This window comes from Cardiocondyla obscurior, linkage group LG03 (assembly GCF_019399895.1).
Source record: "Cardiocondyla obscurior isolate alpha-2009 linkage group LG03, Cobs3.1, whole genome shotgun sequence".
In the NCBI taxonomy this organism is placed as follows: Eukaryota; Metazoa; Arthropoda; class Insecta; order Hymenoptera; family Formicidae; genus Cardiocondyla; species Cardiocondyla obscurior.
In genome coordinates this window covers 172,594-188,323 of record NC_091866.1, presented here as the reverse complement: position 1 = coordinate 188,323, position 15,730 = coordinate 172,594, and the positions used below count along the sequence as shown (strand labels likewise).

The window sequence follows — 15,730 nt, the reverse complement described above, 5'->3', positions numbered from 1 at the left end:
CGAGAGAAAAATGCCGTGCATCGCGATAAGACCGTCGAGATAAAAAGAAACGAAGACTCACCGAAGACGCCCCTGTCCCTCGGTCCGTCGAGCGTTGTCCAACGTTCCAGGCCGGTCGTCACCGCACGCGTTGCACACCCTCGAAGCCGAGTCGTCGTCGCCGTCGAACGCCTTCCGCCAGAGCCTCGCTGCACCCTCACGTTCACGCATATCACGCGTCACGTAAAACACTCGCGGACGCGCACAACACAGCCCGTGACACCCGCAAGATGGTGGACCGTCAGTCACGTGGGGCACCGGTGTAGCACTGCCAACGGCGAAGGTACAGGTAACGTCATCTTTCGACCGCCATCCGTTACTACGGGCCCGCTATTTTCTCGCTGCTAGAAAGTTCGGCTCAAGTACCTCTCCTCCTTCCCCGAGAACCGTTAGAGCTTCCAAACTGCATCAATCGCGATGAATTGTCCCCCGAAGATGCTTCTTGCAGAATATATCCCAAATCCTTGACGTTTGAATGAGATTCGAACGAGATTCGATGCCGCGATCGCGCACATACGACGATTGTCGGCACCGGTGTCCGGCACAAAGGCTATTCTTGCCGGCATCGAAGTCGCGGTATAGACGTGTAATTTCGATCGCACAAAACGTTCAACATGTCCAGACACGTCACAGAAAATACTCGATATAAACTTTGGCGGCCGATGTTCGCTTTAAAATGGTAATAATCGCGAAAAATTCGGAATTACTCCGAAGCCACTTCCACCGTCAGCCGCGACACGAAAAAGACTACCGATGCAATTGGCTCGAACTTTAAATGGACCAATCAAAGCGCTGCAAGTAGATGCATCGCTGCACCTGCGTTATCTGTACTAGACGTTCAATTGTTTTAAGCACTGCTCACTGCGCCAAATGCAAAAAATTGTACTTCTATTATTTATTACATTTTCTCCAATCTTCAATTATTATTAAAAAATCTAATTTCGTTATAACTGTTATTCGCAATTATATGCCAAATATCGAATTGCGATAGAATATAACAAAATACTCGTAATAAATATTCTTCTTTGCGATAAATTTTCTGTTTAAAAAATAGTAAATATAATTATATAATAATTATAAATTTAATATTATATTACATTTATAAAAAAAAAAAAAAAACGTTAGATTACGCCGACAATAATGCCGAACGATGTCAATATTTTATAATATCAAGTTGACTAATCACAAAAATTAATACAAGTCTAGCATTGTTCACAATTTATTTGTTTAATTTACATTTAACTACATATGACGTATAATCTGAGAAATATTTTTCTTCGATTGCCGTATTTAACTAGACTCGTTATCTTTGATCTTATTTTGGTCATCTGCTTTGTGAATGTGCAACCAAGCTGCAGATATAATACTTGTTTCACAAGTTTTATCAAAGTTAAATGAAAATGTGACAAATTATGAAAGAGATTTTTAATGACTGTTATGTAATGCTATGTATGTTTCGCTATGTTGCTATTATTTAGCTTCTTACGTTTCTGCAAAATGTTCACTTTTGTTTTAAGATAGTTTTGAAAAGGTTAGGTTGCTAAAGTGTAAAGTCAGATCTAAAATTTGTTGACTGAAAAATGCGGGCCACGCATGATGGAGCAGAAATTCATATCAGGAAAAAAAATTTGTCAAATCACGAAGAATACTTGAAGGTAGGAAAATGGCTGGTGGAAAGGAATACAGGCAATCAGCAACAGAAAATAAAAAGCTCAGCTGTATTCTACAAATGTACTGTTAACAACATAGGTAAGCTTGTTCTTTTATACATATGTTTAATGATTTTCTTATACAGTCTTCGGTTAAACACTTGTAATTAATTTTTCGTTTATTTAACTCTTATTTGTACAGATAATTTAAATCAATTGCCAACAAATGCCATATGGTTGAAAGGTACTGCTACCAAGGATGTAAATTTGTTGCCAGAATCTAAGGCTTGCAGAAGCATATTTGTTAGCAGATGTATTTCTGCAATACTTTAAATAAAATTTACAGAAAAAAATATGAATATCAACAACTGTAGATTATGAGATTAATGTTTGTATTTTAAATTCTTAAATTTAATTTTAATTGCATTTACAATTATGAGAAATAAAAAAAATTTACAGTCAGCAGATATGTCACAAAACTCAATAAATAATAAGGATTCCATGGAAAATTTAATTGAGTTTAGACAGGTAAATGACACAAAGACTTTAGAAGAACATAAAGAATCTGTAAAACGTATCAAGCAACCTGAAAACTGGAAAGTAAATATTAAAAAAAATGCTAGATTAAAAGGGGAGGAATATATCGGGGTTGGAGGTAAATATAAAAATAAATATTAAATTAATGGATAAAAACTGACAATTTCCATTTTTTAGGTAAGATTGTGCCAGCTAAAAAAATGGGACAGCCTTGCCTTTGTCGCATGCATTGCTCATATAAAATAGACGAGAAAGAACGCGAGGAATTGCATAAAGCCTTTTGGAAGAATTATACTTGGCAACAACGAAAGCAATATATTGCGTCGTCAGTCAAAGAATCTCCAAAACAACGTACTCGTTTACGCAACGTTCGATCTGAGCCTTCTTCATTGAGATGCCGACAGGTGACTTTTACTTATTCTCTTCTGTTGAAGGATAAATTCATTACTGTGTGCAAGTCCATGTTTCTTAGCACGTTTGCGTTATCTGAGAAGTTCGTGCGGCATGTAATGAAAAAAAAACGAATGTCTACAAGTGGCATCCTTGAACCGGATCAAAGGGGCAGGCATACGCCAAAAACTAAAAAAAGTGAAGACGTGAAAGAGCGTGTGCGTGAACACATTAGATCGTTTCCAACCGAGAAACCGACAAATCCTAACGATCACAGTGGTATTTGTTACTTGAATTCAAATCTAAATATAGCTGCAATGCATAAATTATATGTATTAAAGTGCAAACAGGAGGACGTATATGAAAGTGAAATTGTGAAGGAAAGTTATTATAGGGAAATATTTAAGACGGAGTTCAATCTTGGATTTAAACGCGTGAAAATTAAAGGTAAGAAATTGTCAGGTATTAGTTAAAATAAAGATAAAACTCGTTTTAGCATTAAAATTTATAGATTTATTAACATATTTATGAATTTATTACATTTCAAAATTTACATGATATTAATATATTAATATACATTAATTATATAATAGATTACATACATATATATATAACAGAATGTAAATAACATCTTTATACATAAGCACATATATTTTAATAGAATTATATAAAATTTCTTTACAATTTCATTACAATTTTTTAACGTCAGTCTTATATAAACATTATTCTTTGTGAATTTTTAATAATTATTTAATCTATATCTACAGATCTATATTGTCAATTTCTAAATACTCGATAAAACATATATTATTTTAAAATAATTAATAAACAATCTGCTAACGCTTAAAATAATTACAAAATTATTTCTATTGACGTTATGCCAAACGTATAGAGAGACTAGTTGTAGTTACAATCTGCAAATACAATTTAATGATATTAGTAATATCAATATTTCTTGAAATTTTTAAGTATCACAAAATCAATAATTACTTTACCTTATTTGATTTTTTTTTGGCTTGATATTGTCCATGTCATTCTTTAAAAAATATATAAATATGACGACAATAATTGTTACCACTAATTCTATGCTTGCGAGTTAACTTCTCTACATCGAAGCGTAGCCGCTTCTACAGCATTGATTATCGCCGATCTTAAGCCACATTTTTCTAATTGGTGAATACCAGCTATAGTACAGCCTGCAAGAAAGTTAAAAAAATTTGTATTAGTTAAAGAAAAAAAAAAAAAAAAAAAAATTTTAATAAAATATAATTTCGGACCTGCTGGTGAAGTCACGTCGTCTTTAAGCTGTGCCGGATGAATGTTTGTGTCACGAACCATAGTACCGGCACCTAAGACAGTTTGCGCTGCAAGTTTATATGCAATAGGCCTAGGAAGTCCCATTTTAACTCCACCATCAGCCATCGCTTCGATTATCATATATATCTAAAGCAAAATTTTTTGTTTTAAAAATATAGAAAACTTTTTATATTTAATTTAAATATACTCTAAAAGACTAATAAGTTATTCGATGTTCAAATTGCAATAAAATCTATTTTTTTTAATTGCTTTTATTCACAGTAAATAAAAAAAAAAAAAATATTTACTAACATAAGCAGGACCAGAACTAGCCAGAGCTGTTACAGGATCGATGAAATTTTCCGGGACTTCTTCGCATAGGCCTACGGCAGAAAATAACTTCTCTGTGATTTCGGCATCTTTGTCACTCGCATTTTTTCCACGCGCAAACACCGTAGCACCGCAACCGACTAATGCAGGTGTATTTGGCATTACTCTTATTACGGGTGTTCCTTTTGGTAAAGCCTAAAAATTTTTTTACCTCATATATCATAATGCATTACTTGTACAACTTGTATAATAAGCAACAAGAATTATATTACCTTTTCTAGCGATGCCAGAGAAATACCCATTGCGATGGAAATGAGTAGCTTCTTGTTGTCTTGTATTTTAAACTCGGGCAACACTTTAGGCACGACTTGTGGCTTTACCGAAAGAATTAATACGTCACCGTGATCGATAACAGGGGCATTCGTGAAAACGGTATTGGATTTCATTTCCTAAAAATAATTAAATTAATTAGACATGTATAATTTTAATACACCTGACAATAATATTCAACATATAACGCGATACTTATCGTTAAAAAATTCAAATTTTCCTTATAAAAAATTAATTAAGTAATTGACATTTTATCTTCGGGATTAGTTTCGTAATAATTATCTATTATTTTTATATTTTTGATAAGCATCTTGAGACATAAATGACATAATCTTTATTTGTCAAAACACAAGTCTTTTTTTTAGATGTATTGAATGTTAATTTAATATTAATTTGACATCAAAATAATATTTAATAATTTAAATATAATTTTTTCTAAAATTTTTGCGCATTTGTATAACAATCAAATTGCAAACGATCGATAGATGACTATCAATAAGTATGCGACAGATGTATACGTATCAGTATAACTATATCTTATCGTGATAATTTATCAAACAGATGTCAAAAAAAGCCATTCTATTAAGAATTGATCAATCAAAAATAATATGATTATATGTATCTTTTCTCTTTGTTAAATGTTTTATACTAGATACCAAAGAATTTACATCATCGATTATTATCGCACGTTCATCACGAAGTATAAGTCTTATCACAAACTCTTATCAAGCAAAGTATTATAAATAAAAAAAACGCCCCTTAGTGTAACGTTGGAAATTTTCTTTTTCCATGTGATACCATAATTTAGCATCTTACCTTAAAAGTCTCGATGCTGCCGGTATCATTCGGAAGGCAGCTAGCCAGCATCATTTCGCCTTTGCTTAAACCTGAAAAATGATAAAAATCTCATGAAAAAAAGGGAAAAAAAGAGAGAATGATGTTCTCAGTAAACCTTCGTTAATCAAATCGATACAAATAATAATCAGTACATCGTAAAGCAAGTATATTAAACAAAAGACTACATGTCATAAAAATTGAAAGAAAAGCTATTTACCCGTTCGAATAAAACCTTTAGCAAGTGCTTGGGCCATTTTTCCTCCGCCGAGAAAACCAACTTTAAGCATGTTAGTATTGATGTTTAACGATATCCTTGGTCTCTTAACTTCGCCGTCCGCGAGAAGCTGATCACTCACTATGAAAAAAAAAAAGAGACAAATAAAATTATTTGTCTCGTTTTATAATGTTTATTCGAAAATTAAACAAGAACAAAACTGGAGCTTCGATATGACTTAATTACATGGATGATCTTAAAACGCGAAAGTTAAATGTTCATTTTCGACGTATGAACGAACAGATAAACTGAATCACTCTGGAATTCTGAGTTTTGCAGCGGTCTAGTTGTAACGATCCTCCGTATTTGTTGCTTCAAAATGCTGATACGAACGCGATAAGATGACGTAAATAACTGAAGCTTATAGTTTTTATGCTCGCAAGGTCAATCTCTCATCCAAGTGTTTGTATTCACATCTTACGTTCTTGCATCTCTTTCCATTTCTATCATTATTTCACTCACTTTTTGCGGTCCATATTTTTATGTAATCTCCACGGTAGATAACAATAATCTTGTGCGCTGTTTGTCCGTGTATATGGTGTGTGTGTGTGTATATGGTGTGTATGTTACCTAACATAAATGCATTTGACCACAATGTTAACTCTGCTTATTTTAACGTTTAGATTTATTTGCGGTACAGCTCTCACGTAAACGTCACCGTCTTGTCAATCAAATCCAGTCCAACTACATATTTTTCTGTTTTTCCATTTGTTATCATAAATGGTCAAAGCACACGTATTATATTTTCTATCCAGTAATGAACGAGTGTTATCATTGCGATCAGTTCCTCTCTATCTTCCATATATTGTTTTTCTCAAGTTCCAATGAATAATTTTAATTAATACACAAATTACACAATATTTAATAATTCAAAGCAAAAATATTACAAATATTTGATAATTAAAACGATTTTTATTAAAAGTAAAATAAATATTTTTAAAAGAGTGTCCTACTCACCATATTTACGAATATTTAAACATCGCCGAGTACGGCCGTTCAATTTCATCAAACCCATTGTCTTTAAACTAACAGCCATCTTCACAATTACTTTGTAATTAATGTGATATGTAAATTAACGTGGTTTCGTGCACAATTAAATAAAGGTCCCAGGAGTTTGCTTCTCGTTTGATTCCTTTCCTTCTGGTTGGATTTGCATATATATTCTATAAATAAAAAATGTAATAAATAGTAAAATATTACTAATTATACATACATAATATTATAATATACATATACTATAATATTAATTGTACATATATTTATTTTATTAAAGGACATCCGTACGGAATTAAACTTACAAGTGATAATCTTAAAACGGCAAATGGAACGTGCCGCTGATAAGGATTGACTGGCAGGCAAGATCAGATGTACTTTTAGATCTTAATCTCTGCACACACTACGTATAACAATAGCCTCTATCCTTTCCTTACCACATACGTCTGATACTGTCCACTTTTGGTTCTCTTTATATATGTGGAGACATAACGAGCCTATCTTTCTTACGGAAAAGTACCTGTCCGTACATCCAATCGGAAATCAAAAACACACCGAGTCTCCTCCCCGCTGTATTGTTCTTTATCATGGTCCACCTAAAAAGAGAGTCAAGGGATTAATGTAAATCGTGTATTATATGTATCGAAAACGGGCCTGTTCTTTGATGCTCTCGAAATTTCGATTACGCGTTGATCGAGCTGCAGAAATAAATCTGTGACTTAAAATCGTCGCATTGCATAATTAACAAAATTAGGAAATTTGTTTAATTGATGCTTACGAAGTTAGATAATATGTAAATGTTAGAATTATATCACTTTTAAGATACCGCGCGTGCTCCTTCGACAGAAAAGCCAAGAAAATTAAAACTTTACAAATTTATAATTTAAACGAAATTACAGGAATTTTTAGTTATTTTTCTTTTAGTAAACGTTCTCCGCTTCTTTACTTATAGCAGAGAATATTAATTAGTAATAATTATTCTCTGCCTTAACTGTAAGACAGAGAATAATTAATAATAATTATTTTCTGTAGTAAATATTTTCTGCTTTACTTATGGCAAAGAATAATTAGAAATAATTATTTCTCTGCTTTAACTATAAAGCAGAGAGTGATTAATGATAATTATTATAAATTCGTAAAAAATTAACCTTCTCGATCTCTTTCCGTCAACAGCGAAGTACGCGTGGTATTGTAATTAATTTACTATTTTCCTACTTACCGACGTAAAAGAAACTTTAAAATTAAATTTTAAAGAAAAGATAACTGAGCAATGATTTTCTTTTTCAGGAAAGATAAAAAATATTAAAATAAACATATTTACCAAACCTTGCGAGTGACAGATAGAATATATCCTTAGCATATTCCTAAACTCACAATTTTAATTTTTCTCGCTTATATACCGACGTCGTGTAAGTTCCGCCGACGGCTTTAGCTTCCCGGTCGCTATATGAGAATTAGTGCTGATTCTGCTCAGTAAACATTTAAATTTGATTGGAACATTCTTTTAGATCTGAAATTATCCACCCATCAGATGCAAGAGCTCGTCAAGTGGTCTGCGGTTGCGCTTCTGGATGCACCCATTGGCTGCGTGCAATGGCACGCTAAGTTCCAATCGTACTACGAGTTGAGGAGCCTCTTGCAGATCCGACTTGCGGATTCCGTTGGGAACGCCGGTGCAAACGCAGTCACCTAGTGAGTTTCGGCGAAAGCCATGATGTTGGCGTGAGTTTTCGCGCTACGTGTTACGAGACGTTCGACAGGCGAGTACGCGAGACACGTGTCTCTTGAGCGAATTTTGTGAACGTGTCGGCGTTGTTCGCCGTGTCGATTGTTCGCGGGGACGTGCGCGCGCCCGATAGAGCGAACGCGAAAACGCGGGTCTGGGCTGCGCACGCTTGGCCGCCGGAATCGCCGTGGGGTTCGCGGAAAAGCGGGGCGCGTCCGAGACGTTTTGCGGGACGCGTCCAAACGCGCGCTCTCTCGCGTTTGGCCGCGCGCGTGCCGTAAGAACCAAAGGGAAAGCGGGCCGTGGCGCGGCGCGGCGCGGCGCGGGGCAGCCATTTTATGTTAGTATGACGTAGAGGCTGGGTGTAGCTTAGGCGTTCTTATTGTCGGCCCGTGTGCGCGAAGGGGAAAAAAAAAGGAAGCCGACGACAGATCGGTAAGTCCTGGCGAGTGTCCGGATGCTCTCGGGGATCGTGACTCGCGGTTCGGTTGGGCGCGAGTGATGTGAACCGAATCGGCGAGGTGGTCGCGCGATTCTCGCGGGTAGCCGTCGTGTAGACTGGAGTAAACGCGTGTGACGCGTGGAGGGTAAGAGCGCTGTGGACGTGAATCTCGCAACTTGTGCGTGGTCGAGGCGAGAGGGGAAAATTACACTAGCGAGCCGATCCTCGAACGAACGAACGAGCGAGCGAAACGAAACGAACCGAACGAGACGAGACGGGCTCTTCTAGTCGACGGCTAGCGAGCGAACGAGAGGTGAAAGTGCGTTCACCGCGGCCAAGTCCGGTGTGCGTGTCCGGTGCCAGCAACGCGCGTGCCAAGCGATGAGCGAGGAAAGTAATCCGCGTACGCTGTACGTCGGCAACCTGGACACCACGGTGTCCGAGGACCTTCTGTGCGCGCTTTTCTCGCAAATCGGCCAGGTCAAGGGATGCAAGATCATACGGGAGCCCGGCAACGATCCGTACGCCTTCGTTGAGTTCACGAACCACCAGTGCGCGGCCACGGCGCTGGCCGCCATGAACAAGCGCTCGTTTCTCGACAAGGAGATGAAGGTTAACTGGGCGACCAGCCCGGGCAACCAGCCCAAGCTCGACACCAGTAATCACCATCATATATTCGTCGGCGATCTCTCGCCGGAAATTGAGACGCAGACGCTCAAGGAAGCTTTCGCGCCCTTCGGCGAGATCAGCAACTGCCGCATCGTGCGCGACCCGCAGACGCTCAAAAGCAAGGGCTACGCGTTCGTATCGTTCGTGAAAAAGTCCGAAGCCGAGGCGGCGATCAACGCTATGAACGGTCAGTGGCTCGGCTCACGCAGCATTCGGACCAACTGGTCCACTAGGAAACCGCCGCCACCGAGGTCCGAGAGACCGCGGCATTCCAACAATAGTAAACCTAACTATGAGGAGGTACGTTACTTAGCCACTTTTCTCTCTCTCTCTCTCGCTCTTACTTTTTCTTTCTTTCTTTCTTTCTTTCTTTTTTTTTTCTCTTTTTTTTCTCACTCTCTCTCGCTTTCTCTACCTGTTTCTTTGCTCTCTGCCTGCTTCCTTGTTCACTTTTAGCAATTTTTCGCGCTTTTTTTTATCTACCACTCGTCTTTGTTTTAAACTTTATTAAACATTTTAATTTTTTTACTTTAGTCTGTCATAACTTAACAAATTTATGTGTTTGACAGGTTTATAACCAAAGTAGTCCAACCAACTGTACCGTGTACTGTGGAGGTTTCACGAACGGTATCACAGACGAGCTGATAAAGAAAACGTTCTCTCCGTTCGGCACCATTCAGGACATAAGAGTGTTCAAAGATAAAGGATACGCCTTTATCAAATTTACAACCAAGGAGGCTGCAACGCATGCCATTGAATCGACGCATAACACAGAAATCAATGGCAGCATCGTAAAATGTTTTTGGGGAAAGGAAAATGGTGATCCTAACAGCGTCGGTCCCAATGCCAATCACCAAGCTCAACAGGTTATTATTTACGAGAGCTCTTTTGTAAAAAAAAAAAAACCTCTCTCTCTTTCTCTCTCTCTCTCTCTCTCTCTCTCTCTCTCTCTCTCTCTCTCTCTCTCTCTCTCTTTCTCTCATTTACCAAAAAGTTGGAATCCTGAATCTGTTCTATACGCTTGTAGCGAGTAATAATGTATGTATGAATTGTGTACATGTAATAGATGTGAAAATCTTTTGGCAGGTGACAACGGGAGCGGGACAATACGCCTATGGCTATGGCCAGCAAATGGGGTACTGGTATCCACAGGGCTATCCGCAGATGCAAGGTCAGTTCTTGCAGCCTGCTCAATACTACGGTCAATATTACGGGCAACAGGCTCAATATATGAACAGCATGAGAATGCCAGCTCCAGGCGCGGGAGCCTGGCAACCGACGCAACCTACCGCGGCACCCCCGACAGCGAGTGCGCCCTTGCCACCGGGCCAGCAGCCCACTATGGTAACATATACCATGCCACATCAGTACCCTACGCAATGAAACTGATCGTTGACCGACTAATTGTTATGTACGATGTAGTTGTCTTGGGGTTATACGCGATGATCGTTTCGACATATACCTACTTCAACGTTTAACATTCGAGTTTTCGATGAGGCAACGCGTGCCCAGCCCAATCTTTTCACCGATCGAAGGACGTATCGTGCTTGAATTTTCGCGGTAAGAAAAAAAAAAAAAAAGAAAAAAACTGAGACACCTGCGGAATTTTTATTTCTTTCTTTTGTTTCTTTCTGTGTTTATGCGCACAATCGATTTGTGCTTGACGTTATTATTTTCTTTTCCCCTATTTTCCCGTCGTGGACGCAACGCGTTGTATCGAAACGTATAAATCTCACGTAGTGACGGTAATAATTGCTTACCGTTTACATCGAAGCAAGAATGTTTTTCGCCTGCAACGTCGTGCTCCATCTTCCATTGACGTTCATTAAACGACGAGACAATAAAGATAGAGTGAACGTTACGAGTGAAAATTATCTATGCTTCGGTGTAAATGATAAGTGGCGAATATGTAATACCTCGTTAGTAGAATTCGATTAAACTTGACAATTTTCGCTAGACATACGCATATGCGTGTATGTAAGTAACGTTGAATCAGGTATATCTCCAAACTTTCTCGCAACGACTCTTCTCCGAAACTCAAAACCGAGCCCCGCACCCGTTGTGCTGCGCAAATGACGTATGTATGCGGCAATCTTCTTTGCGTTGTTGATGACTTTTTAATATTTTTGCCACTCGACTCTCACCTCTCCCCCTACAAATCTCGAATCGTCGATGAACAGCGCGCGCGACAAATGTTCATTTGAGATAAATAACCGAGAGTAACTGCTAATATCGAACGTAACTAGTAAGGTAGAAGAGCGATTAGCTAGACACACAGCGCCTGTGATGTAGCTAGACTTTTGGACGCATGTATGCTAAGGCGTGCGGGGCTCTTTAACAAATAAAAATTCTGCGAGAGTTGAGTAACGAGTTGCAACTTCATCTCGTTGTGTGATATTTATCGTCGGTGGTTAATGTATAAAATTTTGCTATGATTCTCTTTAGAGAAGGATTACGGAAGGGAAAGAAAAAGAGAGAGTGAGTATGCGTGTGCATGCGTGCGAGCGTGTGTGAGTTTTTGCTAAAGACATCAAGTGAATCGAGGTTTTCTTGTACGAGTGCAGGCTCAAATTACACTTATCGCTGCGACGTTGTACGTTAAACTAGACGGTTCTCTTCATCTGTCATCGTGTTCTCGGTATATATACTTTTATCGTTGTATTCTATTCACAAATTAGTCGTGATTGCGATATGTATGTTGCGCTTACTTTTTTTTTTCTCCCTCTTTTTTTTTTTCTTTTTTTTTCTCTTCTTTTTTACGAAAAACGTTTGTTGTTTCGAGGAAAGAAAATAAGCGTTTAACTGTGCGCCGGCGAAAAGCTACGACGAGAGTATAACTGGAAGAGAAACACGTCGATGTTAACGTACTCCGTCGTGTACCGTTAACGTCAATGACGCCTCGCTGTTTGTATAGACGACCTAGTTAATCGAAAAATAATAATTAAATGTAACTTAAGTCTAATGATAATAATAACAATAACGCGCGCGTACTTCCATCGAGGATAATTCTCAGCGAGGGGATGAGTCATTGATTATCATCGGTCTCGGGACTAGGACGCGTGCATGAAAATTGAAAGGGTATATACGCGTGTTTGGTTGCTTGTTACGCGGACCTCGGTAATCCTGTTCTTGCGGCAGAGCGTGGAATGATTCGATTTACAATCAATCGTGGACGTGACATTATGTACGTTCGCAAATTATTATCATCGTAGCCACGGTGCGATAATAGTAACGTCACACGATTCAGGTTCCGTCGTGTCTTCCAAGTTCACGTGTAACGGAAGTTCGCGTAGCACGATTAACAATAGCCGCTTCAGTTCTCTTTGGTGTCCTCCGCTGATCGCGTAGAGGCTGCTGACTGGATTCGCCCTCCAAGACTATTAATTACGAAAAAATAGGAATACTTTGTATTATTTCGAAACACGTGACATTGCCGACGCGGTACTTTTATCACCAAGATTTCGACGTTGATTATTTACAAAAGCCCATCGATCAACGAATGCGTTCCACGATGGACGTACGTCGTATATCGTTCACTGTAATACATTTGTGATTCGTTGAGAATTAACAATTGATTCCGAACGAAACGTGAAACGTGCGGATACCTGGTAGTTTTTACCGTCTTTAACTGCACAGTTTGAAATTGCGAAATTATACAATTAATTTCGTTACACGATAATGTATCGCGGTGCCTTAGTACCTGGACACGAGTCCTGTTAATTACACAGCTGTTAATTTTTTTTTTTTTTTTTTTTTTTTTTATATATGGGACGTTTTCATTTTCTAGATTTGCGCGTGATTTTAAAAAAAATGAATTACGTCACGTCCGTTGCATTCAAAAACGAAATTCCGATTCCGATTAACTTTCCAATGGAATAATAGGGTATCTATACCCTCGTTCGAAAGACGACGGGACGCTGTTTCAATTTTCTATCGCGGAAGTTTATAAAGGTAAGAAAAAGGGATCGCGAGGTGGGATCATTTCCAGTGATGTTTGACAATGTGAGAATGCTTGTCACCTTCTCAGTTCACCACCGACGGTAAAATGCCATAAAAGAAAATTTCAAACCAATTTGTATAAAGTCAGTATGTAAACGAGATGCGAGGTAAATGAGGGGAGGTAAAAATGGGTAAAGCTGGGCGTGGTAACGATTCGATTTGGTTGCGAATAAAACGATATCGAACCGACAAACCAATTTAAGGGGGAAAAAAACGGAGTTGCCTGCGATGAAATCGGTAGAAAAAAAAAATCGATAAGAGAAAAAACAAAAAGATGTTATATAAAAAGTAATTTAGGTACGGTGGGGTGTCAAACCCTCGAAGATGCTTAGGATAATGTTATCTTATAATAAAAACAAATTGTCCTTTTGAATGAAAAAAAAAAAAAAAAGGAATAAATATTTAAAATACATAATGCCGTGTGTTACTTCGTCAACGTGGCTTATCGAGTAAGGTAAGACTAATTTAATATTAATTAATCTCTCATACGTAACGACACGGATGCCTGTCGCGAAATCAACAATATCCGAGTATACTGCATGTAATATGATTTTATTTTGCAGACTATACACTCTTACAACGACCGTTCACATAACTGGAAAGACATTCACGAGAAATCACTTGCGAATATTTTCTCACAACGATTCGTGAAGGTTTACAAACCAATTTTTTCCGATATTCGCATCGTAGTGCCATTATTGAAAGAAACATTTCTTTGAACGATAGAATTAATAATTACAATTGTTTTCTAAATATATTCTTATAAGAGACATGTCTCTTAAATGTCACGACTAACGAAATAAAGGGGAAGATCAAAAAAAAATAAAAAAAAAAAAAGAAGCTGTGCGAGTCAAACATTTTTAAAGACTGCAGCTTCGCCTGCTGAGAGAAAGCGCAAATGGTAGGGAAGATAATTTGTACATATACATTTATTATATGTTTCAGAAATACGTTCCTCGAATTAATTGTACGCTAATGAAAACCCCCCGTCGAGGTATTTTACAATTTTGTACAATTCTGTCGTGCTGTTCTTATATTAGGAATTTTATTGAATTACTCTGGTGAACATCTATTAGATAAATTACGTACTAATTCTGGTGGACGTGACTATCGCGTGTAAAGATACTCTTGTTATTCACGAGTTCGCGAATGTGGATGAATATTAAAAGGCGTGGATGTGTAGGCAAAAATGTGGTGAAAGAATTTTGTGCTAATTAAAAAGAATCATTTCGCATTTTATTATTTCAATGTAGGAATCGTTTTCTTCGTCAACCTTCGCGAACTTGTGAACGGTGAAACAGTGAATCTCCTATCAAAGAATACCTAGTACAAATTTTATGAGATATTCCTTAACGCGTGACTTACGGATGTAGCTTACTGAAAATACTATTTAATACTGCTGGATGTATACGGGTCGCTGCACCTCTTTCTCTCTTCGAACAGATATGTTACAAGTTAATGAGTTACAAATCATGGATAACTTGATAGATTTGTCGCAGAAAAATACAACAGTGTTAATCAGTGGGCTATTAAAAGCAACAACAGCTGAAGTTACATAAAGATCACATTTACAGGTAAATTCTTTTGTAAACCGTTGCGTAAATAGCTGCTTTTTCAACTTACGAGACATATCTTTACCATTCGATTAAATGGAATTGAGTACAATATCGAATAAATATTATATCCGATTATTATTTTTACCGTTACACGTTATAAAAGTAGCAAAATAACTTAATCAAGGCTCAGCGTGTTCCACAATAGAAGGCCCAGGGTCTTTGAACAATCCGTCTTCACATGCAAAACAATATTTTTTTTTTTTGTACAAAAATTATCATAAATTCAAACTAGTGCAACTAACATAAATCAGTAATATTAAATATATATATGTATAATATAACGTACAGTATTATAATCTACTTAGGCAGTGCGCAGAGATTAATATAAAGAACTAATATCACAAAGTAATTTGGAGATAAAACTGTCGAGTCGGCGTCGCGACTACGCCAAAACTCCGTACACGTTAACGCATTAAAAAGGCGAACACAATAACGAATAAATTGAACCTTCGTAGCGGCATTTTACGTTCTCGCATAGAGAAATTAACAAAATCGTCATCTGTCGAAAAGACCCAGAATTATGATGATTCACTAGAATACTTAAATATTGCATCCTTGTGCATTTAAATACATATTAAAGCGCCGCGAAAGTACCAAGTTTGC

At 37.5% G+C, this 15,730-nt stretch overlaps 4 protein-coding genes across 5 annotated transcripts in view; 2 read left to right on the top strand and 2 right to left on the bottom strand.

The window, feature by feature from the left end:
• Positions 1-348, bottom strand: part of LOC139113871 (von Hippel-Lindau tumor suppressor homolog) — a 42,316-nt gene extending 41,968 nt beyond the window's left edge. The window contains exon 1 of the mRNA XM_070675321.1: positions 62-348. Coding sequence (XP_070531422.1) covers positions 62-210 — 149 coding nt within the window. The 5' untranslated portion in view covers positions 211-348. The remainder of the gene's footprint in view (positions 1-61) is intronic.
• Positions 349-761: 413 nt separating this feature from the next.
• Positions 762-3,124, top strand: LOC139113876 (uncharacterized). The gene is made up of 4 exons (XM_070675328.1): positions 762-1,788; positions 1,882-1,979; positions 2,103-2,343; positions 2,403-3,124. The coding sequence occupies exons 1-4, from the start codon at positions 1,620-1,622 to the stop codon at positions 3,086-3,088; spliced, it is 1,194 nt and encodes a 397-aa protein (XP_070531429.1). The 5' UTR covers positions 762-1,619; the 3' UTR covers positions 3,089-3,124.
• Positions 3,125-3,247: 123 nt separating this feature from the next.
• Positions 3,248-7,256, bottom strand: LOC139113867 (uncharacterized). 2 transcript variants are annotated; one of them, XM_070675317.1, is made up of 10 exons: positions 6,981-7,256; positions 6,640-6,845; positions 6,145-6,252; positions 5,626-5,763; positions 5,388-5,458; positions 4,514-4,690; positions 4,224-4,436; positions 3,893-4,058; positions 3,611-3,811; positions 3,248-3,529 (listed from the first exon to the last, which is right to left on the bottom strand). In XM_070675317.1, the coding sequence occupies exons 2-9, from the start codon at positions 6,716-6,718 to the stop codon at positions 3,699-3,701; spliced, it is 1,065 nt and encodes a 354-aa protein (XP_070531418.1). In that variant the 5' UTR covers positions 6,719-6,845; positions 6,981-7,256; the 3' UTR covers positions 3,248-3,529; positions 3,611-3,698. The 2 variants fall into 2 exon arrangements, with proteins under 2 accessions (XP_070531418.1, XP_070531419.1); XM_070675318.1 differs by lacking the exon at positions 6,145-6,252 and having other exon boundaries at positions 6,981-7,251.
• A 1,300-nt stretch (positions 7,257-8,556) lies between these two features.
• Positions 8,557-15,339, top strand: Rox8 (TIA1 cytotoxic granule associated RNA binding protein Rox8). Its single transcript, XM_070675315.1, has 3 exons — positions 8,557-9,812; positions 10,082-10,378; positions 10,599-15,339. The coding sequence occupies exons 1-3, from the start codon at positions 9,225-9,227 to the stop codon at positions 10,893-10,895; spliced, it is 1,182 nt and encodes a 393-aa protein (XP_070531416.1). The 5' UTR covers positions 8,557-9,224; the 3' UTR covers positions 10,896-15,339.
• Positions 15,340-15,730: the final 391 nt, after the last annotated feature.